This window comes from Manduca sexta, chromosome 14 (assembly GCF_014839805.1).
Source record: "Manduca sexta isolate Smith_Timp_Sample1 chromosome 14, JHU_Msex_v1.0, whole genome shotgun sequence".
NCBI lineage: Eukaryota > Metazoa > Arthropoda > Insecta > Lepidoptera > Sphingidae > Manduca > Manduca sexta.
Genome location: NC_051128.1, coordinates 1032433 through 1060180, shown reverse-complemented (window position 1 = coordinate 1060180; position 27748 = coordinate 1032433). Strand labels below are relative to the sequence as shown.

The 27748-nt window shown below is 38.1% G+C and overlaps 3 protein-coding genes across 3 annotated transcripts in view; 2 read left to right on the top strand and 1 right to left on the bottom strand.

Moving 5' to 3' along the window:
- LOC115442916 (E3 ubiquitin-protein ligase Ubr3) lies at positions 1-7510 on the top strand (the record flags this gene model as incomplete). The annotated part of the gene is given in 15 exon segments (XM_037438468.1): positions 1-78; positions 360-460; positions 728-802; positions 1057-1159; positions 1420-1556; positions 1819-1966; positions 2127-2262; positions 2340-2574; positions 2805-2963; positions 3146-3466; positions 3692-4159; positions 4388-4627; positions 4892-5362; positions 5680-5819; positions 6224-7510. Coding segments are annotated over 14 exon segments (2763 nt in total). The 3' UTR covers positions 6342-7510.
- Positions 7511-9549: 2039 nt separating this feature from the next.
- LOC115442914 (forkhead box protein L3) lies at positions 9550-21125 on the bottom strand. The gene is made up of 6 exons (XM_030168122.2): positions 20587-21125; positions 17071-17194; positions 15787-15933; positions 15385-15565; positions 15032-15106; positions 9550-14499 (listed from the first exon to the last, which is right to left on the bottom strand). Exons 1-6 carry the CDS (start codon positions 20775-20777, stop codon positions 14306-14308), a joined length of 912 nt encoding a protein of 303 aa, XP_030023982.2. The 5' UTR covers positions 20778-21125; the 3' UTR covers positions 9550-14305.
- A 1072-nt stretch (positions 21126-22197) lies between these two features.
- The window catches only part of LOC115442915 (unconventional myosin ID), a 57758-nt gene continuing 52207 nt past the window's right edge, over positions 22198-27748 (top strand). The window contains exon 1 of the mRNA XM_030168123.2: positions 22198-22442. Coding sequence (XP_030023983.2) covers positions 22354-22442 — 89 coding nt within the window. The 5' untranslated portion in view covers positions 22198-22353. The remainder of the gene's footprint in view (positions 22443-27748) is intronic.

Here is a 27748-nt window from a genome sequence, read left to right as displayed (position 1 = left end):
GCCGCGCCCGCACCACGCCGACCGCCCCGCGCACCACCGCGCACGCGCACCGATACCGACCGCCGGACCACTCCGACAGTACGTCTACTGACTTCCATTAGTCGCTTCTTAATTAAAATACATAAATATCATACTTTTCAAATATCCAACACATAATATTATATAATAAATATTTACGAATATTATAAAGATTATGCTTAATCAAAAACAGTGTCAGTTTTTCTCTCCATTTTATATAATAGATAACTTATAATAAATTTCACTTGCTTGTTGCTCTTTTCTTTAACATCCGGCAAATAAAAACAAAAAGTTGACAACTTTAATACAAATATTCTTAATAGAAAAAAATGATTCCAAAGGTGACACAGAATGGGAGCCATCCGAGCCAGACACGACGAGACTACCATCCATCACTAACTCTTCTACCATCACGGCGCTTTCACTACCGATGCCGATGCAGGTAATTTGTTATTCATTTTTACACAAATCTCACCCACGTAAGTTTCGAGATGAAAAGTTAACTGTTTCATGTAAAGATAATGTTGAAATTATTTGTCAACTATATAATATACACAGAATAAGTGCTAACTTTCTGGAGCTTATCCCAATCCCACCAATTTCTAAAAAATTACCTAAGTCTATAATATGTCTGAAATTATCACCCACGAATAACTACCATAAAATAGAGAATTTCAGACATATGTTTATCTTTATCTGATTATATCAGGTCGTGAGAGGAGATTCAATTCAAGACGATCAATCCGACGCAGGAGGGGATGGTCGACCGATGCGCGCTCTAGAGGTAAACACATTCATAGCTTTATGTAGCTTAGCCCTTTAGAATATGACTCTTGTATTGGAAACTTATTTTTAACTTAAGTTATCGTATTAGCATCAGTTATCAGTATCAAAATTATAGTCGATATTAAAGTTCTTCATTCACTCACTTAGCGAAATATCGATTAAAATTTGTTTAATAGATATTTATATTTCGTTACAATATCTTTCTATGTATCGATAACATTTTTCGATCCAATATAAATGTGTTTATTGCAGAGCGGTATGGGCGAGAGTCAAGCGCTAGTGCTACAGTCCATCGACGTGGACACCGAGATGACCCTCGCGCTGCGGGACATGCCGCCGGTGCCGATCGAATACGGTTCGTACATAACTGGTTCTACCCTAATAGTTATTAGGGCGCCCTTGTCTATAGATATTGCTATAACAAATTTAATGAGATTCTTAAAAGTTTACTTACCTCGTCATGCTAGTGTGTCTTGATGATTAGTTATCACCGTCATAGCGTTTTTAGTTACTATCGAAAACACAACAACTCATTTGACAAGCAACTACTATGAATTACTACGTATCACATAATGCATAATACAATAGAGAAACATGTAAACATGTTTGTTGCAGACGACATGAGCATGCTGGAGGGCGCGGAGTGGAGCGTGTCGCTGCGCGCGCAGTCGCCGCGCCGCGCGCCCGCGCTGCCCGCGCCGCCGCACTCCCTCCCGCCCGACCAGCCCTCCACCAGCAACCAGATCGCCACGGTACACACATCACGGACTCATGCGATAAACATATTACAGTAACCACCGGTTGTAATGACGTTGGATGGACCGTATAATTTAAATGTTTATCCGATCATTGTTGAGAACGTTAATGTTTGTCGAGACCTTACCATTTAGTTGTTATAAATAATGTATTTATAACTGGTTTTTACTTTATTATGTTACAAGTCTAAATACCATCGATTATCTTGGTATGGTAATTTATCATCCACGAGTTAATTTAAATACGTTTCACACCCAGGTACAAATGCACAGCCAGACCGAGCCGGACTCGATCCCGGTGAACGAGTCAATAATATCTCTGCTGCTGAAATTGCACTCGCAACTCTCCGGCCGGCTCGACTCCTTCTCATTGGAGGAACCGGCGCCGCCCAATGAGGAAGTTATTGGTGAGTTATTAGAGTTTTATCGATGTTAACGTTTTGATAATTGTTCTAAATGATTGTAAAATTATATATTTTACCATGGCCTATTTATTATATTACTTTTTTCATAATGATGGTGATGGCGGATGGGTAAATGTAAAATTGACGTTGTTGGGTGGTGCAGGCGAGGGCGCGGCGGCGGTGGGCGGCGTGCTGCGGCGGCTGGCGGCGCTGGACGCGCGCTGCGCCGGCGCCGTGCGCGCGCTGCGGGCGCAGCTGTGGCCGCACCAGCGCGAGCGCCAGGCCGAGCAGCGCGCCAGGTGCGGGCCACTCGCTCCGCTGCACTGCACGACGGAACACCACATACTCATTACATGTATTTCACTATCATTAACAGGGAACGTCGCGAGAAAGAGGAGCGGTCGCGCGCGCGCGAGCGACAACAACAAGTCATGCGCGAGTTCGCGCGCCGGCAGCAACAGTTCCTCTCGGCCATGGAGGCGGAGGCGGGCGAGGCGGCCTCCATGCAGTGGGAGGACGAGGCGCCCGAGCGGGACTACGACTGCGTCATCTGCAACACCACCACGCCCAGTACTCCCTCGGATCCCGTGGGACTTGTCGTTTTACTACAGGTATGAGAAAAACATGACTATTATTATAAATATATTATTTTAAAGGAGTTTTAAAATTCGTAGTGTAACAGACTGTGGATCGACTATCGAAGCTACTCGTAAAAGTCTACATTACGAACACAAATAGTTTTTGCATGAATGCGTTCGACGATGTATAAAACCCAATATTAGGAGTGAAAACAAAAATCCGTATCAGTGTATAATAGTAATACTAATGTATTTGTTCGCAGTCGACATCGGTGCTGGGGCACCGGCGGCGCGCGGACAGTGGCGGTGCTCGGCTCGCCCTCAGCGAGAACGAGCGCGCGCGCCTCCACGCGCAGGCCGACACCACCGCCGCCGCGCACCACTACCGCCTGCACGACGACCTGCACCAACACTTCGATAAGGTACCATACACTGGACGTGTCCACATTCACCCACCAACCATGGAAACCCAATATGCGATGTTCGCAATGTTATTGTTGTCGTACTTTACTGTGTATTTAAAATTGCAATATCGATAATTCATATTCCTCATCGATAATTTCATATATAGATATAATGTATTTATCGATACATTTGTGTGCAGGAGTCGTGGCTGTTGAGCGTGAACGTGGGTTGGGAGGGCGGCGTACACGTGCAGTCGTGCGGCCATCACCTGCACCTGCGCTGCCTAGCCGCGTACCTGCGCGCGCTGCAGGCGCCGCAGCGGCCGCACAACCTGCACGTGGACCGCGGCGAGTTCCTGTGCCCGCTGTGCCGCCAGCTCGCCAACACCGTGCTGCCGCTGGCGCCGCGGCCGCGCCCCGCCCGGCCGCCGCCCGCGCCCTCCACGCCGGACCATCAGAACCACCACGATCAGCGCGCCGCCGCCATACAGGAGATGCTCGACACGCTACATCCAGAACCTGTAAGTCGATACTCAGTAACCGAATATAGAAAATATATTAAATTCCATAATAATTAAAATCGTTTTCTTTTGAGGTTGTGGGTTGAATTTAATTTCTTCTGTTAAATGTTTTATGCTAATAATATTGAGCTTTTTTGATACGCTCTATTCTATTACAGTTATCTTGTATGGAATATAAATGCTTAAATCGAATAAATATTACTATAACGATAATAATGTTCGCAGGAGCAAAGCAATCTATCGGAAGCGATGGGTAAATCCATGGAGGACATGACGGCCACGGCGGGCGGCAAGTTAAAACAACGCTATGGCTCCTCACCGGCCGGGATCTTCACATTCGTGGCGTCACTCGTGCGCACCAACCTGGAGTGCGAGCTGGTGCAGCGCGGCGGCACGCTGCAGACCACCGCCGCACCGCGCTACAAGCCGCGCAACGACTGCATCGTGCCGCTGCTGGTGGTGGCGGGCGCACACTCGCGCGTGCTGCGGGCCGCCGGCGCCAAGCTCGGGGCCAGCGAGGCCTGGCGCCTGCTGGCCCCCGTGCCGGCCGCCGCCCTCGGCAGCAGCGCCACGCCGCTGGTGCCGGCGCCGCCCGCCAGCGCGCGCCCCGTGCCGCTGCTGCTGCGGACCCACTGGCGCTGCTCATGCACTTCCTGCTACTCGCACCGCCGGATCCGCCATATCTCGATATGCGTATGTATTATTATAAAGTCTAGAAAATGCAACATTCAAATATGGCCAGTATTAAAATCTACATAGTTATAATTATTTATATAAAATACATTGAATGGGTCCGCTAGTCTAGTGGGTTGCATAATGTGCTTGCCCATTTGCATTCCAATTAAGTATTTGATTTTATATATGGCATGGAACTCGCACATGACGTGTTTCTATATTTTCCAGAGGACTTTACGTGCATAGTGCGTCAGTTGTACGCGCTGTGCTATTACCAGATCGTGTGCCAGTTCCTCGCCAACACGAGCGCGGAGGGTCGCGCGGCGCTGGCGGGCGCGGGGCGCGAGGCGGAGCCCGCGGGGTTGCGCCACGCCGCGCGCCTGCTCCTCGGCGCGCTCGCCGGCTCCGAGCTCTTCACCGAGGACGGCCCGCCCGACCACACTGCCGGACCACCACCAACCCGACATACTGCAGATGGAGAGGGAGGTACGCACGACACCGAAGATAACTACAAATATTCTTTTAGTCAGCAAACGCGGTGGCGGGAGATCGACTTTTTCAAATAATCCTTCCAAAGTCTGCACCAGTTAAAAGAATACTTGCATGTTTAATTGTGACTTTAAATGGCAGATAATAGAGTGTAGTAAGTAGTGTATTAAATCGCGTAAAGTTATCGTATTCTTTGTATAGATGGCGCCATTAATACATATTTTCGGAATGAAATGAGAGTTAATTGCAAATGAATTCCAGCTGCAAGAGTTGTTGTTGCCGTTCGTGCGCATAGCGGCGCTGGTGCGGCACCACCTGTACGGGTGCGAGCTGCCGGAGGTGGCGACGCCGCGGCAGGAGTTCGTGCGGCTGTGCTACTACCTGGAGCTGGTGACGGAGGGCATGGAGTGGTCGGAGTGGTCGGCGTGGCGCGCGCTGCCGGCGGGCGCGGAGGCGGCGGCGCGGGCGTGGGCGCGGCAGCTGGGCGGCGCGGCGGCGCGCGGCCAGCTCGTGGTGCGGCGCCTGCTGCGCGCGCTGCACGTGGCGTGGGCGGCGCCGCGCCTGCTGGCGCTGCCGCGCGAGTACGACCGCGTCTTCACCTACTACCACGAGCGCGTGTGTCTGCAGTGCGGCGCCGTGCCCAAGGAGGCCTCCGTGTGCCTGCTGTGCGGCACGCTCGTCTGTTCTCAGCAGCCCTGCTGCCGCCGGCATCAGGTCGCCGAGGCCGTGCAGGTCAGCACGGAACACATAATAACTTGTCTAATGATGGGCTCTGTCGCCAGTTTGAATATGTATCAATCAAAATCAAAGTAAAGTATCGATAAAATATATCCCACCTATGAACGTGTCGATACCACAATATTATTTTATGTCATTTTGTATTATTTGGTGTAGGAATAGGAGTCTCATAATAATGTTGGTACTTTTTTGTAAAATAATACCTCAAGTGAAACTGTTGCCACATGTTATCGATTATAATGCAAACGACAATATCGATATAAAATACACTTGTATATAAACAAACGCATAACTGACAAACTGTATTGCAGCATGCGATGGAGTGCGGCGGCGGCACGGGCATATTCCTGGTGGTGACGTCGACGTACATCATCGTGATCCGCGGCCGCCGCGCCTGTCTCTGGGGCTCGCTCTACCTCGACGACTACGACGAGGAGGACCGCGACCTCAAGTCAGTACACAGTACACTCTTCACTATTCCTATTATAAATCATTTAAGGGCATTGATAAATCTGGTCGTTTTGCAATGGATCGAAACAAAGCTATTTGGATGGTATTGAATACTGCGGTTATATAAATTTATCTAACCGCATCATGTGGATCCCTTGCCGAAAGACAAACCAATGTTATGTCATATTCAATTTGTACTATTATTTATCTACTCTTTTAAATATATACTTGAATTTGCTCTGCTTGGATAAAATTATATATTTCGTATCTGATTTTATTGAACTTTTTATTTCCTCTAGTCCGTTATTAGATCTATTGTTCGTAATATAAGTAGCTTATATATTGATATAAGTAAATCTTTTGAATAAAGAAAATAGATTTAACAATAATTAACATACGTTCCAGACGCGGCAAGCCACTCTACCTGAGCCAGGATCGGCTGGAGCTGCTGCAGGCGCAGTGGCTCGCGCATCGGTTCGACCACACCAAGCGCACCTGGGTGTGGCATCGAGACTCGCTCTGAACACCGCCAGGGGACTCGCTTACACATTGTACATAACTAGAGATGGAGGTACTGCGTAGACATCCACTCAGGGTATGGTCTCAATTCGATGGCAGGGCCTTCAGGAATCGATAAATTGTGAAATTGAATTTTGGACCTGATTTCCTATTTCGGATTCCTAAATATTCACAACACCTATTTTACAATATAGCGCATTCTTATTTATTAAGATTGTGTCATAATACTGCCAAACAGAATTGAGGCTTGGATCAAATGAGGCTGCCTCGCGAGGCGAACGCTCGGTACATACTGACTCATACGTTTACCCCATAAGGTAGCTTTATTTGGTTTACCATACTCTATGAGAACATAATTAGACAGATACTATCATTCAGATTTTCATAGACTTAAAGAATCCGGCGTTTTCTACATCAGTCGAGAACGCCCAACATTCTTTCAACTATTGCCTTATATTACCTAAAAAACGATGTAACTCCCAAGCAATAACTACTTTATAATCATAACTTCATAAGACAATATTAAATTAATAGCTAAATGCTGCGTGAAAATTATGGTTCTATCACTTGCTATTCGGTTTAATATCGACAATTGTATTGTAAATTATTTTGCCTAAAACTGGCATGAAGTGATTAAAAATTGATCTGGCAACATCCGAAACAAGGTATTCGTGTTTTGGCTACGTGCGGAAATAATAGTGCTTAACTTTTGAAATGTATCGATAGTTTAATTTTAGGTATGCAGCCGACACCGCTTGGTTATGTTGTTATGAAAAATATTGTATTTTTATATTTTCTGTAACCTAAAGTATATTGACAACAGTTTGTGACTGTAATTGTTTTTCGATATTTTTTGCCAAATTGTTCTCATGGTATTAGAAGTTGAAAACTGTATTGTGTTACTTTGCACAGTCTGTCGTTATTACATTGGCGTCTCGGCATTTTTGGACACGAAATTTTCAGTCTTCGCAATTTTTTTAATTCGCCATACTTTTAGGCATATGTTTAATGAACTTCATTCGGTCGTTATACGCGAACAAATTAACAGTCTGTTTGTTTATATTTACCTTTATACTGTTGCGCTATTGGTCATTAGTGCTGTGGTATACGCGGTAACAAGATTGTCGAAGCGTCAAGTTATTGTCGATAGTCCGCGTAACGTTTGTAAATATGTTGTGGATCGTCAATCGGGCGGGTGCGCTGTGGTGTCGCTAGGGCTGTGAATTTATTATATTTCTATGTTCTATGTTGCGCGGTTGACAGATACCGCGTGCTCTTTAAATTATTAAGTACAGTATTTTTCAATATAACTTGCGAATAATGAAAGCAAGCGATCTGATATTTGACAATTTTAAGGTATAACATGAAGATCTAAATGTTCTAAAACCGTAGTTGATGTTTGTTGACATTGCAAGTTTTATTGAAAAATAATCTATACAATTTTATTTTATAACATTGACTGTAGTATTCTAGCTTTGTAACAATAATTTCATTTTTTTTGTTCGCCTTTTGGTTTTACTATAAATCTAATGTGTAGATTTCGCGTTTTAGTTCTAATAATTATCATTAGTAAATGAATCAAAAATTACAGCGATAGAAATCTTAAGACTGTATCGATATCTTATAATCAATCAATTGGTTTAATTATTTTTAGTAAATTCATTTTGTGATGAGTGTTTTTTTTTCTTTTTATTTAGTGATATACCAGCAACACTTCATAATAAGACAATAACATATATTTTGCTTAAATTCGTGTATCGATAAAAATATCATTTGGTGCGTAAGTTTATCATTTATCTTGTGCAATTGTCGGGCCTTGCATCATTTTTGTACATTTTATAATATCGAAAAGTACACTTCTCACCTGATGTATTTAGTGTGAAACTAGTTTTTGATTAGTTTTTATTGGATCGCTTCGTAGTTTTAGTTCGACATTAAACACAACGAATTCGATATACAGTGGTACGTGTGCAAAAAAATGTTATCGATATAATAGGGTCAATACAAATTCATATTTACAGTTTAAATTAGATATCACTCATATTTTTTCCCTCGTATATATTAAAATTACTCATAAAATTATGCTAGAAGATATCGATAAAATTACGAGAATAGCGAATAAAGTATCCCCAATAGCTTGTAACGTATCGATAAAAAGAAATGATTTGTTTAATCGATTTATTTGTAACAGCACTAGATGTTTGCTTTTGAATTGAAACAGATGCCTTCTCGTACTGGCACCGCAGTGAGTGAGCTTTAGTTAGGGAAGAATATATTTATAGAATTTAATAATTTTATATATTTTCTTCAATATGTATAGCAAAATATATCACTATGTTAGGAATCATAGAGAAATATATTATTAGCAAAATGCTTAGGGCTTGCCTTCAGCTGTTGCCAACGTGCCTCTAACAAATTAAAATAGTCCAGTAACTAGTGATTAATATCATTAATTATAGTTGTTTAGACAGATATAAATTGCTTGAACTGCAATAAGTGAAATGCCAGTGCATCGTCAGTACGGAGGGACATCTCGAGTATTTATACTGGGCCGAGCCGCGAGCCGAAGGCGCGGTGTCTACAAATTATTGTTAAACACTTGTATCTATATTGTTCTTGTATATATTCAATCATTAAAGTTGTTGATATTTCCAATGTCGTGTGTTTTATTTTGTGCAACCCTAACCGATCATCTGACTCATTTTGTAGCTAATTAATTCAATTTTGAGTGGCTTTGTACTATACACTATAAATGCCTAGTTTTCCATACTTGTATAAAATTCAATATGCTAGCACAATTATGCGATTAAGATATTTCTAATGAAACGAATGGATCTGTATCTACCACAAAATCCGATCGCACCTTAAGCAGCGACAAGTGCTGCCCCCTCGAACGCGCGTTACGTACTTCCTATTCAATTCAAGTAACGGTCTCGAACGCAACGTATTTTGGTGCCCGCTGTGTCTTATATTAAAAAAATATCTCAAATCGAAGAAGGACGACCAGTGATAGTGCGGTGCTGTCCTGAACAGTAGCCAGCATCCTATGACCATTCATCAGTACTGGGTACCCAGGTGCAGTGCTGCGAGTGCAGGTGAGTAGTATATACAATCCACACATTACCAACTATCGGAGGTCTAATAGTTTTCCCAAACACCTAGAATAAAAAGTAATATGAAAATTCAGTGATATTTAAAAATAAAATGCATGGTATATGTTAAAAGTTTATATTGTACATCAACTATAATTTGTTTAGAGGTAGAACATCCTACACTTAAAGTAAACGGCTAACTCGATTACAGTTCATATAAAATATTTGATTTCCGTTGCGCCGCGTAATATCATCGTAGGCGGAGTGAGTAAACCGAAACAACTTAAGATTATGTTACACGTTATGTCTTGGTTATACACTGAGCGAGCCGCGGGCGTTTCACCGACCCCATTGTAGCAGGGAACTGACTTCTAACTCTAAGCGTTCGTAAATCAAATTGGCCCATACAATATTCAGCAGAACTGTGGTGATTAAATCGCGCGATAACTTATTACTGCATAAGAGACAACCTACCTTAAACCTACCTGAAACATCCAGCATAATATATTTAAATAGTTCTCTCGTTTGGAGCAACAGTACTTGATGTCAGTCTAATAAATAGTTATATGAGTAGATAATACTGACAACATAATGCACCAATCACTTCCATACAAAAACCGGAAATACTCCACTTTTATTAGCCTTTGGCGCGTAGAATCGTGTTGATTCGGAAATTTAATAATAAATATCCAATGAATAATAATATCCAGGGATAACTATTTTGTTATCATTATAAGGTTGTCTCTTGCCCTCTTAGATCCAAAATTTTGCAATGTATCTTGGCTCATGTTGGCCGTAAATTTGGATTACGTAAAATCTTACTACTATTTACGATAAAATAAATATTGCACAATCAGCCAATTGGAAATAATTAAAAGCAAAGTATTTTTCTTTAACTAAATTATCAGTTTTCATCGTTCCAAGCAAATTTTCCCACCATACTCGGATTGGTGAAACGCCACGCAGTCAAATTAGTCCACACTGACGCAAGCGGACGTGTCAAATAGATCACTGCAACTATTCACAATATATACATATAAAAATTATCCAGTGTACATTTATCAAAAACTCTGAATACAATTCGGTGCGTGTAAGCCAACAGCATTATGACGTTCAGTTCAATATATTGAACAAACCTGTCATAATAATATTGGCAGCGTCGCATCGCATTTAAGTATGTAAGTCGATAATATCAGGAACTTTGTTTCTAAATTGACCACGTACATCCAAATGACTATTTCAACACATTATCATGAACTCATAATTCAGGTAATTTGCCACACCATCCCGTATTTTGAGAAAATTAAAAGGTATAACTGGCCAACACAGATCAAGACGGTGTGATATCAGACCGCTTTGCCTCCTTTGAATGTTGCAAAAAACACGAGACGACAGGCCGTGTCGTTACATTCTGATTGGTCGACACACTAGCACGTGATTCACGCGCCAGTCTCTCAACCTATCACAATCAACGGTTAAACGACATGGACCATTGTGTCGTGTTTGTAATCCACATTCTAGGGCTGCTGATATATTTGGTATGCCCATTCGTTTCCTTAGGTCAGGAAAGGTACGTGAAGCGTGCGTAAATTGTTGAACAGTTCCCAATATTGCCAACCCTAGTTCATCATTCTGTCAACCCGTTAAAACCGTTAAATATTTGACACGTCCAAGAAAAAAATATATATGAAGTACATATCGTATCCATTGTCATTTTCCAAAAAAATAAAGTTTTTCTTTTATCACAGAAAAAAATATAAAAAGAATAAAAGATGGCAACTTATGTTATGCACCACGTTACAAACGAAATATAATTATGTTAATTTGTTTAAATACTTAAAAAAAATACTAAAAAAACATACATATTAATACAGATGAAAATAAGTTTTCGGCTATACAAAAAATATATAAATCCCACTCAACAGTAAGAATTATTAAAATAAAATTTAATACATTATATTCTGATGTCATTCTCTCATGAAAATAATAAAATGTTCACTTTCGATGGTAAAATTATACACTGATATAATATATTTTTGTTTCTCTGGTGATTTTGAACATTTATATATAGTGTTGATGTGTGGAACTAGTTTTAATATGTTTAATTATTATTTGTTTATGAATTTCTTATTTTTTTTTAATGGACCGTATATATATTACACAATATTCTATGTAATTATTTTATTTTTCCAAACAACATATTCTAACCAGTTCCACAACCAGCCGCGTAGGACCAAACGAAGCGATTTCTTATAAATACTACAATACATACATACAAACAAATAAACACGTCTAAAAAGGAATGTAATTTAGTATATCCGATGTTTGGTCGAACGGAACGTCCCTCGCGAGACGCCAGTTCGGTTCCCGTCCGCGGCACACCAGCCACGGCGTAACAGCAGTCAGTACTCGCACGACATATTCATTCTATTTCAGGATTTTTTCCAGAACTTTCTCAATGTGAGAAAATTCAAGATCTAAATATAGGTTCGTAATTATTTTCCAATCAGCTCATATCGTGACAAATTAGATACCAAATGAATCGTTCCTTCACAGAACGTCAACACCAATAACAGAAAGCAGCCGCTCACTGCTGGCGCCTACAGGACTGTAGTGAAGCACCCCGCGCGAGTACCGCCCGACTACAACTACAAGCGTTGTGGCGTCGTACAAATGTATAAATGACATTACATACCGTCCACGCAGACATCTCCACTATAGTACGTTAGTATATACACGCGCTAAATCTATATATGTATACATACAACTCCTAAAAATTGTTTATCTTTCTGAACACATTCTCAATAAGATATGGGGGGGTTACCACCTAACTGTACGCATGCCATCGCACCCAAACTTATATGGCACGAAATTATAACCTTAATAAAATAATATAATATCTAGCCAAGCAGAACCTAAACGTAGGCCTGGATAAACTTTTTTTTTTTTCAATTTAATTTATATTTATATAAAAGCAACGTTTACGTATATAGTGCGAAAATTTACATTACGTCTCGTTAAATTATAAATTCGTAATAACTAACTCATATTTGCGGACGGCGTCGAGTGGAAACCGGTGGTAATGTCCACTGTGGAAAATTAAATAACTCTCACGAAATATAGTCATTTTGACATTGCGTTAGTAAATGACACCACATATTCGTATTTAGCTTTGCTAACATTGTGCCAAGTGATCCATGAATAAAGAATATTTTCACCAAAAACCCCACTCTGTATGTGTGAGTGTATTTCACTACATTTCTGCGATTCTTAGAGTAGTACACGTGACATTAGTGTGCATAAAATTAAAATTACTTTTTATATTATTATGTTCAATATCTACATTTTTTATTTACATCTATGGTTTGTGTAACTTATTGTAAAGTGTTATTTTCAAGCCTTCCAAGTAGTTAGTTGCATTTAGTAACACAATGTCAAATGACCCTGCATAGAATATTTTTAACCTAAACTTAAGAATATCACTTCTACACCAGAATTGATAGTTAGTGCAGTGCTGTCCAAAAATATCGACCAACTACTGTTTCTTGACATTGGCCAATCCTTATTCTTCGTCCTAATAGTTCAAGAACAAAGCCACAGTTGCTCTGGCTGCGAAAGGTTTCATGAACTCATGTTCACTTACCATCAGAAAATCTAATTATTCCCAAGCCTGCCATAAAAAAGAAATCATTACCGACTATAATTTATTTATTCTAATTTAAGTCTGTACTTTGCGAATTATTTGACCACATCCACGCCCGACCGCCACTCGACGTCGCCCCGTAAAAATTAAAATTAACAAATCGTTAAGCTTAATAATAACTTATTATATGTCGCGTTATATAATATATATTTAAATTTTAATAATATACTGGTCATTCTGAGATCTGTACGTCACCAATCTGGCTCCAAATACTGCATCATATTTTTTTTTTACTTTTCTAAATATACCGTGTGCACGTATCTGTGTGCCACTTTTCGTTTTAACACTATGTCAAGGCAAGAACTATGCATTTCTACTAAAAATAGTTGCGCGGCCGCACACAAAGCTTAAAAACAATTTTTAAGTATGAAGGCCTTGATTTTATACCAATGTGGGTAGTTTTTAAAAGTGGCACACGACCCCGCTCGCACGACCGCGTGTCCCGCGCTGTGCCCGTGGTCCTTATGTTTGTTACGCTATGTACGGGTGGCGGCAAATGTGGACGGATTCGATCTAGAACGTAACAATTGACATAACATGTATTGTACTATTAACTTTTGGAGGCATATTTAATCTATAATATGGTTAATAAATAATTTTTTTATTGATCTATTTGGGTTATCAATGGTCGTTTTTACTGGTTTTATTTAAGTAACACCCCGTATCAGTTGTCGGTCCGTCCACATTTCGCATCACCCTGTGTATAACAAATGAATATTTCACCCTAGGGTGTCTACGTCTAGCCTATATCATAGATTTCCACGTATTAATAATATTGGCAGATATGTTATTGATTCTCGTCATATGTTTCGAGCCGAGTTCCACTTGAGTAACAAAACCACTGTCGGAAAACCGAGGCGAATGTTTGTCAAATTGTCAACAACCGCAATAGTATAGAAAGTTGGTTCAAAAGGAACCAACGTGTAGACCAAATCGTCAACGTGAAAAATTCAACAATTCACATTTATACAAGTTGGTAACAGTCGTTCCATCGAGTCTCGCTAGATGGCGTCGACATTAAAATTGATTCAAAAAAAATCGCTCGAAATGAAACATTAACATCGCATGAGACGTGAACGCGTGCAGGTATCATCTCTCCCGGCGCGTTCGGGAACACATGTCCCTCGAGCCACACAAGCCTGCGCCCGGCGGTCAGCAGTGCGGCTGGCGGTGTTATAATGTGTCGTGGTGCCAGTAGGGCGCGGGCGCGGGCGCGGCGCGCGGCGGCTCGTCGTCGTCGTCGGCGGGGCAGTCGCAGTCGTCGAGGCGCTGCACGAGGAAGTTGCCGTAGTCGTCGGTGAGCGCGGCGTGGCCCCGCGCGCCGCACACGTGGCGCCGCACGCGCGCGCTCCACGACCCCGCGCCGCCTGCCGGATATACCGCCACCGTATACTCCACGGAATTTATATCTCTCGACCATCCACATTAGCAGATGTACTTTGATCTACAACCCCGTTCAGATGACAAGCGCTCGCCGCGCGTGTCGGACGCTTGTTATTAGAATAAGGTCTTAGAGTGTACGTTTTCAATTTATTAAAAACGTGTAACCACTGATCTAAGCGGCGATAGCCTAGTTGGGTGTGGAACGGACTGCCAAGACGAATGTCCGCAGGTTCAAATCCCAAGGGCACACACCTCTGACTTTTCTAAAAAAATCATGTGTGTATTCTTTGTGAATTTATCGTTCGCTTTAACGGTGAAGGAAAACATCGTGAGGAAACCTGCACATCTGAGACGATGCTCTATAGGAATTTCGAAGGTGTGTGAAGTCTACCAATCCGCATTAGGCCAGCGTGGTGGACTAAGGCCTAATCCCTCTCAATAGTAGAGGAGGCTCGTGCTCAGCAGTAGGCAAGTATATAGTACAGGGCTGATATTATTATTATTATAACCACTGACCTCTAATAATATCGACATCAGCCATGAGTTCTTCGTTCATAAGTGCCGTCAGTGCGTCGTCCGTATGTTTTGACCCTGAAACCAAGAAAACAATTATGTATAAAGCATTTAAAATTTCGAAACACAAGAATGACCAGAGATGTCTTTCAAACTTTAATGATTGATAGATGTATGCATTTCATTAATTTTTTATTTAAACATAACGAATTATCGTGGAATTAGGCTGAGAGACAACATAGTCAGGAGATGGGTATCTATGGAGGGTTCAAGGGAAAATGTAACAAAATTCCCAACCAGTTGACTTACAATGAATGAATTATGAGTATTGAAATTATATTATTAAGACTTCATACCTGGTTCCTCTTTGACCACCGGCTCCTCCTTGACCTGTAGCACAGTGGGCGAGGTCGGGGTCGTGGGCGTGGTGGGTGTGGTGGGCGTGGCGGGAGGCGTGGGTGCCGCCTCCGCACCCGCCAGCGCCGCGCCTGCCTCCCCGCTGCTGTTCGAGCTGCACTCCGGACTGTACGGTGCCATCTGGAACCAACGCATCACGAATTACCATCACAAATATACCAAACCTTAGGACTAAGGGATAAATTACTTTTTATTGCAAAAACTATTGATACGAACCAACTTTTCAATCATCTTCATCACAATAAAGAATTTTCCTTCCTAAATGTCATCGTTCCAAAATCTATAATCAATTTCCCATAAACCTGAAGCAGTTTTCGTTACTGCCAAATATGGAAACTTACCCGCAAACTCCTGCGCCGGCGCGGCGTGACCTCCGCCATTTTGTAGCTGTTGTCCATCGCCCAGTAGGAGCCCTTGCCGGGGTCGTCTTTACTCCGCGCCACCTTCATGAAACACTTGTTCAGCGACAGGTTGTGCCTTATCGAATTCTGTAAAACAACACAATAATTACTAGGTGGTAAATTTCTACGGCTGGTACATACCGCCGCGATGTATATTTCTGCCGGCAAGCATCATTGTGTAGGCACTGCTGTATTCTGCTGTAAGCAGTATAATTAGTATACATTATGACATATATTTTTTGGGAGGCCTATATTCAGCTGTCGCCATCCTATTATAGCTGATGATGCTGCGATCTAATATGACCTTACAGAGTGACGAGTGCAATGAGCACCACGTGTGATTTAAGTCCTGGGTTGCCATCAGAAAAGCTGGTTGCTTACAAGTTCTGAATTGTATAAAATATGATGCAATTAACGAGTATCTGCTGGGATCAGATCAGCGATAGTTAATGCGCGATAATACTTGCTAATGCGTCACAACGTTATTTCCGATTGTTTGATATGCTACATTATATTGCTATTAGAAGTAATAACACCATAGATAGGTAGATATTGCGAGGGCATTTTTATATAGCTGAATAACGACAATATTGCTAGAGATAAACGCCACAAGTCCAACAAAAATAATACTACAGCTTTCATTTATTTCACACTATGATGAGCTAGTCAGTAGTCACACGAGTAGTGTAGTCATCCAGCTGTAGAAGCGCATATAACATGAAGTAAGATCTGTATGGACGATAAATCCAGAGTCTGGCCACAACACGCAAACTGGTTAAACAAAGACGAGCTAGTATTAACCGTGATACTGATACACCTCCAACAGGATACGAGAGTTTCTCTTACATCATGGTACGGAACTATGCCTCAGTGGCGAACTAAGAGACGAGATGTCGCAGATCCGAGATCAGCCTGTGTACAGCTGGTTTCAACTGGGCGGTATAATTTGTCGACTGCTGAGGAGTAATCATCCCTCGTCAGTCGACATTCTATTGGACCCCACTCCACTTACCATCAGTTGCAGTGAGGTCACTTTATCGTGCCCTTGTTTAAAAAAGAAAGATCCTATTTCCGTACTAAGACCAATATTTGTATCTTTCAAATAGTTAACGCAAAAGCCTTCTATAGTTATCTTACGACACTTGAATTTTAGTATGGCGTCTGAACTCAGTATGTATACAATTATAATATAGTATATAAGTTTGTCGATACATATATACTCACCATCCACCCCTTGCCGGCCTCCTTGTAATAGGCGAAGGCGTTGCATATGTACGTGTATATCTCATTGAGAGTCATCTTGCCGTTGGGAGAGCTGCTGATTGCTAATCTTATCATGCTCGCGTAACTGTCAAACACATAGCTTTCGTGAGTTTTATATTGAAAACAAACATTGTTTACAATAACAAGATATATAATATTACACATTATAGGAACAAATAAAAAACAAACATTCATCACTGAAGAGATATAGACAGGAGTGCAACTAGGCAAAAACTTTTCACCGTAGAGTGGTACTGAGAAGAAAAACCCAATATCAATTTGCCCGACCCAGAATTTGAAACCTCAGAGCAGATGTAGTGTCGCGTATGCAATTTATATATGCCACCAAGAAAGAGGCACTGTATGAACTTTAAGAGTAAAATCGCGCTTAATATTATTGGCAGTTTCTACCAATCAAAAGTGTTATATCTATCCTGAATTAAATCGTCTCGTAGGACGCAGCTTAGTATAAGTTTGAAGGATGTCTTTAAGACCTCTCATCTCTATAATCGGTAACAATACACCTTGGCTATTTCTATACTGTTTCACACTAAATCATAAGGGGCCTTTCCATTTAATAATGAGATTAAGAGTGTCATTGCTGTAGAAAAGTGAATAGTTTCTTTAGCAATTGATTGTAATCTAAAAGGCAATTACTATACTATAATGATTTGCTGCCTAGTATGGGGAGGTCCTTGAGCCGTTTTTTATAAATGGGAACAGACCTTCTGAAACTGTAAGTCTGTATGTTATGTTTTAATATACCTTTCGTAATCTATAGAATACTTTTTGAAACTTCACGTATAAGTAAAAGTATCTGTAGATTTACTGGTGGCCTCTACATTATTAAATGAAAAAGATTTGAGTCATCCAACATAATACTACTTTATATGCAGATGAATTGGCTACAAACTAATTAACTATTCATTTCAAACTTTATTAAATTGGTAATATATTCATATATAATTTAATTTCATAATTTATTAATGCATAATTGTGTTGGGTGGTAATAAATTCATCTTCCAAGGTTACTGATAACTAAGGTCATCATATTTTGAACATTACGTCTGTAAGTGTACTACAAAATTGTTTAAATAAATGGTATAACATTTTCAGCTGCATTTCACACTTGTATCCACATTTTGCCCATAGACATGTACAAATAAAGTTTAGTTGAAATAATACTTTGTGTGACGTGTTAATCTTATGATAATCAGTTGGGAATTGGGAGTTTACGCTGTCCTATTCCATATTTTTTTCCCTCAATAACAGGAAAGAAATTATTTTTCTGTCATTGATTAACTACCTCTGTTGCTTGGTTTTTTTCTTAATAAGTAAATGTAATGACACTGTCTGACAAAAACTCCCCCACTATGCGGTTAAATTGTTTGCTGACAGTTATATGTATTTCAGAGTGAATAATTAACAATCAGTTGGTAATTTTCCAGACATCTGGTGTGAAATTTTAGTAAAGAATGAGTTTGTAGAATTTCAGAGGAGCAATGATCGAATTGGACTTGTGTCTTGATGTGGGTTTCTATAACCGAAGTCTCCTTCATGCCCTAGTATCAATAACACAGGACTTATCAAAGTCAGCACTGTGTGTGTTACCATTAGACATGCTTGCCTATCGTTTTCATTCCGTACACAGTATAAGTAAAAATATAATTCATGAATTAGATGAGCCCAAAATTAAAATAGTTCCTAGACAGTAATTAAATAGGTTTTTGACATTATATTACTGAAACAAGAAATCATACTTCATTATTGTGCAATAATATGGCGCAGTTTGTAATATGATAAATGCTTAGTAAGTGTTTAACATAAAAATAAATGGATCAAATTATTGCTGAATTTATAGAAATTGAATTGCACAATACTATGGTTGAAAGAAAATAATTTATACAATTGACACCTTTGTAAATATTTTTTTAAAACTTCAACCCACACAATATTTGAGGGGATCACTTGATAAGTTATCAACATGGTCCAAAACAACCACATGTTAAAATAATTGTGGTTGCATAGTTGGATTTCAACAAAATAACTGAAACTTGGATAAAACTTCAAGGTCTTGTAAAAATGAGAAACTGTTTAAAAAAACACTAGTTTTTAGTTTGTTTCTTTTCTTTTAAACACTGATATCGCCCCAGTTAAAGTGACAGATTCATGCTGCACAAAAACTGATAATGGGGTTGCATTATGCCATAAAAATGCCAATATTTTTCTAATCTATAATTGTCACTTGCAGGTATCTAGCTTATCTGGTGTGAGATTTAGTCCCTTCAAGAAATGTATAACCTACTTCCAGACATCTAGGTAAAGGGCATTTTATTCATTGCTAGTGAAATTTGATTTCATAAAAATCTTCAGTAAACTATCATTTTATTACTATTGAATATCAGCGGTTTCTGACAATTATATTATAGTATTGTCAAATAATGTACCTAATCTTATTAAATTGTAAGTCTTAACTAAGTTAGGCTGGTGAAGAAATAAAAAGGTCTATTATGAAGAAGTTGTGCCTACACCAGCAGGGATGCAGACATGAACTTATGATAATACTCTGAAGCGGAAAATGAAAAATTACATTAAATATTGCCATTTCCACAGTAAACATTTAAAACCACAAAACAGGAAAGTGATAAATATTCATTTTTAGAATTAAACAAAGAATGTAATATTAAATTGTGTTGAAACTATTTTCTTTAAATGATTTATGAAGGGACTAACCCTATTGCCTGGAGAAATAAAACAATATAAATTAATAATAGTGTTATAAATTTCATAATAAACACAAAGAATGCCTTACATAGATAATGTATATCCTAATCTATAATACTTTATAATTAGACTTATGACAATATGATATTCCAAATTCCTGCAAAGATAGTACTATGTTTGTTATCATAACTCAAGTCAATTTAAATATTACGAAATTGAAGAATCCAATTGGATCTTCAGTCTCTAAATATTTCTCAGTTAGAAATATAAAACTTAGAAAATATTTGTATCTTTATTCTACTTTATAATGCTTAAGATTGGACAATTATAATCTGATTATAATAAACCTACTGTAGGACTACTGATAAAAAAATATATATTATAAATTGCATTTTCATATATAAGAGGAGATATCACTTGACAAGATTTTAAGATAGGATATTTAGCCTATATCAGTAATAATATATTTTTATTGTTCATTGGTTAATGAATAAAAGTGTAAGAGCCTTAAATAGTAGTTAAAGTGTAGTAACATGCTGGATTTAACCATTAAAAGCCATCTACACGTTCAAAACGACATGTAAAACATATGCACTCCATAAGTCATCTAAAAGTTGCAAAACAATACTCATTATACATGTATATCACAAACAGTGAACACTTGGCGAGGGTCACCTCTCGGTGATTCACTGGCGCCAATTGCGGCCGCCTTCGCCTAGTCACCGCTCGGCGCTACATCTCTAAACCACTCACCTGTACGCAGGCTTTGCGTGTTTTATCTTATTCGTGTTCTCTTTCTGCTCCTCCTTGTTGTTGTTCTCCTGCTGGAGCGCCAGCGGCTGCACATCTTCGTATAAGAAGCGCGGAATGGGGCCCAGGGGGCTGTGGCGCGGCGGCCCTGGGCTGTACGCAGGCAACCACTCCACGCCTGGCGACTCGCTCATTGTCCCATCAATTTTGCTCTCAAACACTTCCCATTCGACGAATTATCATCACATCAATGCATTAACTTCACGTAGGCGTACGACACTCGCTAACATTTACGCGGACGACACTTATTGTTGAAAATCTACATCGAGAATCCTTGAAACGAATGCTCATCTAACATCAATGACACAGCACCGCGACACAAGACTATATTTAATAAATAATATAAGAACTCATAAATACAAAGTTAACGGGTTGAATTAATACAATAAATAAACTAAATAATTAAAGAAAATTAATAATTTTCTTAGGAAATTAAAATTATTATGACATTTGAGGCACCTACAACAAGGAAAATGGCGGTGGTTGAAGTACGTTCCAATTCACGTACATACTTTTGCTCACTTAAATATTATAAAACTTGTTTATCGCAAATAGTTATACTAATCTCGAAAATCAAATCCTTTCGCTGCCATCGATTTCTTAATTCCATAATATTAGATAATAATGAAAATCAATTATTTACACACATTTCATTTGTGACCCAAATTTTATCTAAAAAAAGCTTTGATCCGTAGTAACGAAGTAGGAGTCTGCAAATAGCAACATTTATCATTCTCTCTCGCTTAGACATTCTGACACATTATGAAAAAACCGAGACGCGAAAAAAATATTAGAATTAAAAAAAATTACGTATTTTTTCCGAGTATTCTTTGTACCTACATTTTATAGATCTAGTGAAAATTATGGGCCAAACCAAGAAGCTTATAGCTTCGTGGACGCAATAATATTTCAATTGATATATTCCAATAAATTGATATAAAATTCTAAGTAATATGATAGGTACATTAGTACCTACTTTGATTTATGTTTCATATTTTACAAATAAGTTTATATTTATTTTTTGATATTAGGCGGTCAAAATTATTTTAGAAATAATAGTATACTCGTCTATTTAGAAAATTTAACCTCCTAGACCCTAAAGTTTGATGATCGAAAATAAAGCTTTTTGCATTGTCTCCTCCTGTGAAATTGGAATAAAATGTTTGTAATGTCGTATTTGTGGCAAAAAAATACGGATCTTTTTTATTACCTACTGAGGTTAGGTTTGGCTTGGTTTACATGGCTTGCCTATAAAAAAATAGTATGGATTTTGTAGACTTCATGTATACCTCCGAAATTCCTTTAGAGATTGTTCTCAATAAGTTTCTTTACTGAGTTTGTAGGTTATATACTGATGTTGTTTTAACTGCATAATTTATTTTTACATGAAATTAATATTCTAGCTACAATTATAAAATAAGTTATTTTTCCTCGACAAGAACAAGGTTACATAGTTCAATGTGGCAACATTTTTTTAAAGACAAGTTGTTGGACATTTGATTTTTTTTGCTGTTCAACTTTAATGTTCGAGTTTCAAGTTTGAAGTTTCAACTGTCAGTTCAAATGAGATGCTTTGTGGGAGAGGTGGTGTTGTTTGGTATTTTAATTTTAACGGTTTGTTGACAATAAATTATAAAAGTATAATTTATTTGTTTTAAATAGTGTGTGACCGGTTTTGTTTGTTACGTTTGTGGATATTAAAGTGATAAAATGGCGACACAACCAGAAGTCGGCGTGTCCGACTTTGTTTTGCTGGACAATTTGACAACAGACAAGTTTATCGAAAATTTGCATTTGAGGTGAACCCTTTTTCCTTATTTTATTATATTAATCACATTTCGGTTCACTTAAGGTTTTACTAACTAATCAAATTCGACATTTATTTTGTGTATTTTTTAGTTGGTTTGTTTACCAAACTTTTTAAAAAGTACGTAACTATAACTTGTAACTTAACTAAGTATCGCTCACTGCTTTATCCGCGTGAAAGGCCTTACCCTCTAAAAAGTCCGTAAAACACTTTAAGACGTCATTACCATCTATTTAAAAAATCAGATTTAAATAACTTAATTTTCTATAGGTGCAAAATACTAGGATAAAAATTAGCACACATGACCAAGACATGGTTTACAAGTGTTCTAAATTCCTTCCTCATCCATACAGTTGTTTCTGCATTTATTTCTAACAAAAAAAAAAATTATCTCACATTTATATCAGTTAGATAACAAGTAATATTATTTTATAACTAGATTTTATGTATTACATATTTTTGCTGAAGGTAAAACTGAATATTAGATATTCAGAGTATGGTTTTTACGCAGTAGTAATATGAGTTAGATACCATTATCAAGTTTTATAAAATTGCCAGTACTGATTAGGGATACTGTTTGGTAAAAAAAAAATATTTCATATGCATAAGCATTTCATTTATGTATGTAAAAATGTGTGAATTACCATTATTAAACAAATCTTTTTTTGATTCCTAAATCCACTGTTATTTATTTTTAAAACTAAATTTTTTTTTTGACATGCTTTTGTTCACAACTTTGCCCCTGAGAAGGTTTTCCTAGAATAACATTAGCATACATTCCAGGAATTTGTCCATGTGAAATATCATCTAAATTTATATAGCAGTGCAATGTAACAAATATTTGTTTTATGTGTAGCATTTAGAAAACCAATATAATAATATATGAAAATATTTTTTTTTTAAATTTTGTAATATACAGTTAAGTAATTAGCAAAAGCACAGTTAATTACCAAAAAATATTTTTTTCTCACAATTGTCCAGTTGTCCAAACAATATTGACATAACTATAAATGCATAAAGTCTGTAATTAGTGAAATAAAACAAACAAACTTATTATATTTGCAAAGATAAAACATACCTAATTGGTGTAACAGAAAACTTGTAAACATAACTGTCCTGTAATTAGCTAATAATTAAAGGATTAAGATTATAATTTTATGGTTCAGTAATTAAATAAACAAAAACAATAAAATACACAATTATTCTGTAATTATTTAAATTACATTAAGATAAAGAAGGGATTATTTTAAACAGTTATATTTTGTATTGTTTTTGGAAAAATATTTCTTTGTCAAAGTGTTATTTGAATGATTATTTTATGTTGTGTGTTTATCTATAGCTTTGGAAGTTCATGTTAGTAACAATATACCTCTGAAACTATATATATTTTTAAAAGTCAAGTAACAATAATTTTTGATGTTTTCAAGTGCACATAAACAGTTACAAATTTACAAATATTGTATACAATGCCAATATAAAGAAGATGTGGGTATTGAGATGGGAAGAGTGCACTATATATCATTTTTGCAATTGAATAAAAACACAAGCAAACTGCTTGTTTGTTAATAATAAGGAAATCTGCCCACAAAAAATAGCAAACCTTTTAAAGTAGCATTTATTATCAAATTATAAGAGTATTTAAATATGTGAGTGAAATATGTATTTAAACCAAAATGGCTTATATCTAATACTTTACTGGCAAGAGTTATATAAATAATCTGATATCTTTAGTTATCACAATATTGCATGATAAGTTAAAATGCTATTATCAGATTACCGTCTTCAACTTTATGGTTTCCTTTTGTTATTGGAGTCATTACTGTATCTCTGATAAATTAAAATTAATCCTAAGACCTTATGGGTACAGACAGGGAAATCTTATCCATACTAATTTTATAACAAATGAAAAAAAACTGTTTAAACCACAAGAATTTGCAGGAGACCAAATAAACTTAGATTTCGTAATAAACAGCTGTTTAAAGTTATATTAATTTAGAATTTAGAATAAAGAGATTTTCCATTCGTTAAATCCTCATGTTTGATTGGGCAAAAACAGCTCTTCCACACCATATGAACCAGTGCAGTAGCTTCCCATTTAGTGACCCTGAATCAAACTTTATTAGGGGCCCTACAGAGCATACGAACTTTTGGGCGCGCGCTTAGTTTAATGTAGGTATGAGCCAAGAAGAGCTCCTGAATCTCAGGAATGTCATAGCACTGATACATGGCGACGGTAGTTACTCTCCAGCTATATAGGAAATGGTACAAAATGTACTCAAATTTGGTCTAACTCGGTGTTGATAACTTATGCGACGATATGTAAAAGTTTGAGAACCATTGATGCGTATTGTCTCCACACCTCAGTTTCGATAACTAATGCAGTGTGATGTCATAGTGAATCAGACTTACACACTGAGTATATAGTGAGTATGGCACGCGCGTTCCTGCCTTCTGGTATGTGTGCCATGGCAAACGCACAGTTTTTATTCTCATTACGTTTGTTTTGATGTATTAATGTATACGTGGTTAAGTGCGTGTCTGAATCAAACAACGAAGGTTCCGCATACGATTTAAACTTTTGATTAAGAGTATCCGTCATAAACGTCTTTGAAATTTTAGCTAGCTAAGTTATAATTTAAAGGAATAGAGCCATTTGTAGGTCGTGCGGACACTAAGTTATTTTTGTATCGTATAAAAGAAATGTATTCCAACTGGGCTCTATCTACATAAAAGTATTATTCCTGGAATAAAAACTTAGATTTTATTCTTAAGGGTAATGAAGTTTCGTCGTTCGTAAATTCAGATTACTAAATGTCGTCAGAAAAAAGTACGTTAATATAAAACGTATGTCTTCATTATAAAATTAAATCAAACCCAAGATCACAAGTATCATTATATCAATCACTTACCAGACCAATGATTCATTGAATCATCATAGGAAACAATAGCTCGTTGAAATCTCGTCCTTTCTCGATTATTTCAAGAGCTTAGTCGCCATATTTGTTGCATAGTTCTTGCTTACAATGGACAGTATGATAACGCTTGCCAACTACTTGATAAGGAGTCAAGAGTTGAGGAAAAAATTGAGGTTAATCTTATCTATAAGATAGTTGTTACCTTAGTTTCATGATAGAGGAAATGATAGGAATGTTGGTAAAATTGAAGGAATCCTTCCCAGAGAATGAACGCTACCACGAATTCTATTATACGTATTTATTTTATATATGTATTTACCTGAGACAGGCAAAAATTATAAAAATTACCTCCTAAAGCCAACATATTTCGGATAGATTGGTGATTGGTGCACGTAAAAATTCAGGCAATTCGAGACACCAACGACGCCCTTGCATATTTTATGGAAAGTGATTTATAGGTGTTTCAGATGATGTCAAATGATCAGGACTTACTATAAACATCCAGTATATGTGATATACCTAGTTGTTCAACAGGCCGACATAACCAAGGCAATCATCTCTTGATAACCAACTCTTGTCTATCGATACGTTATCTGGACGCCACTCTACTTACCATCATGTTAAGTGAAAAATATGTCGATATCGATATCTGTAAAGGTAGCATATCTCATTAGTCAGGAAGACAGTGATTTTAATGAGGTAATGAAGGTCAATGTGTTCATCATTGGCACATCATCGGCGTTACCTAACCGCAGGCAGACGTTGTTGAATGCTCAACCACGTCTGATGACGGCAGCCATTGTTGCGTTATCTTGTGCAGTTTTCCTCATCTGTTTGATTGTATGTATTGGTCAGGTTGTTTGATCGTGTTCTAATGGATAATTTACTGACATTTATACCGATGCTAGAACTTTCGCGTGCGAGATATATCGGTATAGGTACCACGAATTCGTCAATTTCTCTCGCCAAGAAGCAGATGGCATGCAATGTTGTAAATTATTTTGAGGAACGATCTGCCCTTGGTCTATCCAGTGTGATTACTGGTTGTTAAGAGGCTTAACAGCTAGCTACCTCGAGGTGATGAGCGTATTTCGGTACAATCTAGAGACTTGTAATTCAACATTTTGGATCATTCCTAATTTTTTTATCATCAATTGTAGCACTGGGACACGTAACGATAGTTGCTCGGGTAGCTGAGTTTTCTAAAAGATTTAATTTGCAGGATATATTCACCTGCTCTTATTCCACACCAATGTGGGGTCGACGCAATATTTTTTTTTCAAGCGTGTTGCAGAGATAATCGGGATTTCCCAAAATAGTAACATCCTCTAAAAAGAATTATAGAGCAGGCACCGGTTACTTGCTTGTATCAGTCTATCAAACTACACAGCTTCAAAGAAAGCTTTGGAAAACTAGTAAGCTTATTTGCAGAAAACATAAAGTTTTACGCCGATTGCTGTGTTCGTCATACATGGAAGATTTTATGACTCGTGTCAATTACTGATGAGAGTACCATTTCTGCCCGCCGCGTTTACGACTGTCGTGATGGTTTCGACGCTATTTCGCCGCTGTTTCGCCGAGATTGGATCGGTGTTTGACTGTTGTCTTAGTAATGTGTGGTTACCAGCCATGATGAAGTTAGTAAAGATAATAATATGTTGTGTAGGTTGATTACCACGGTGGTCTAGATGTACTGCATGGTACGACAGTGCTCTGAGATCCTGGGTTTGATGCCCGGGTCGGGCAAGGTGATATTTAGGTTTTTCTGCTCAGTATCAGCCTGGAGTCTGGAATTTGTGCCCGATATGGCGATAGGCTCGCCACCTATCACGTCATGGGACGAAACACACTTGGCGAAAAGTGAGTGCCCTGGTTGCCCCTCTGTATACCCCTTCGGGGATAAATGCGTGATGTCGTGTTTGTGTGTGTAGGTTTTATGTTAAAGCGATATTGGACATCTCTGTTGGTTTAATAATAAGTTTACCTCCCGTCTGCAGCTGCAGGAGATTGGGAATTTATTTACAAGATACAAAATATTTTAACATAGATGACTCATACCATTTATGATATAATATTTATTGCTGTTATCCACTTACGATAGGCTTGATAATTAAGATATATGGTGAAGAGAGATAATTATTTTCAAACTTAATAAATTATTATTTAACAACAAAATACTTGATAAACTGTATTATGTTTAATAAAATAAATTATTATGATTATGATATAAGTCGTCACATATTTATCTTAATCATATAATAATATAGTTTGGGTACTTCGATCAACAATACAGCATTTTAAACTGCTGAATTGGTTTGATGTAGGTTTTATTGAGTTTTAGCGAAAATCGAGTAAAAATTTAATTGATGTGGGTTTTGAAGTA

What these genes read in the sequence shown, in the direction of transcription:
- LOC115442914 (XM_030168122.2), bottom strand. Translation starts at nt 20,777, where the DNA reads ATGAGCGAGTCGCCAGGCGTGGAGTGGTTGCCTGCGTACAGCCCAGGG. An exon ending in GCCGGCGCAGGAGTTTGCGG is followed by an intron (nt 15,566 to 15,786) that starts GTAAGTTTCCAT and finishes CGTTGGTTCCAG; the next exon opens with ATGGCACCGTACAGTCCGGA. An exon ending in GGTGGTCAAAGAGGAACCAG is followed by an intron (nt 15,107 to 15,384) that starts GTATGAAGTCTT and finishes TCTTGGTTTCAG; the next exon opens with GGTCAAAACATACGGACGAC.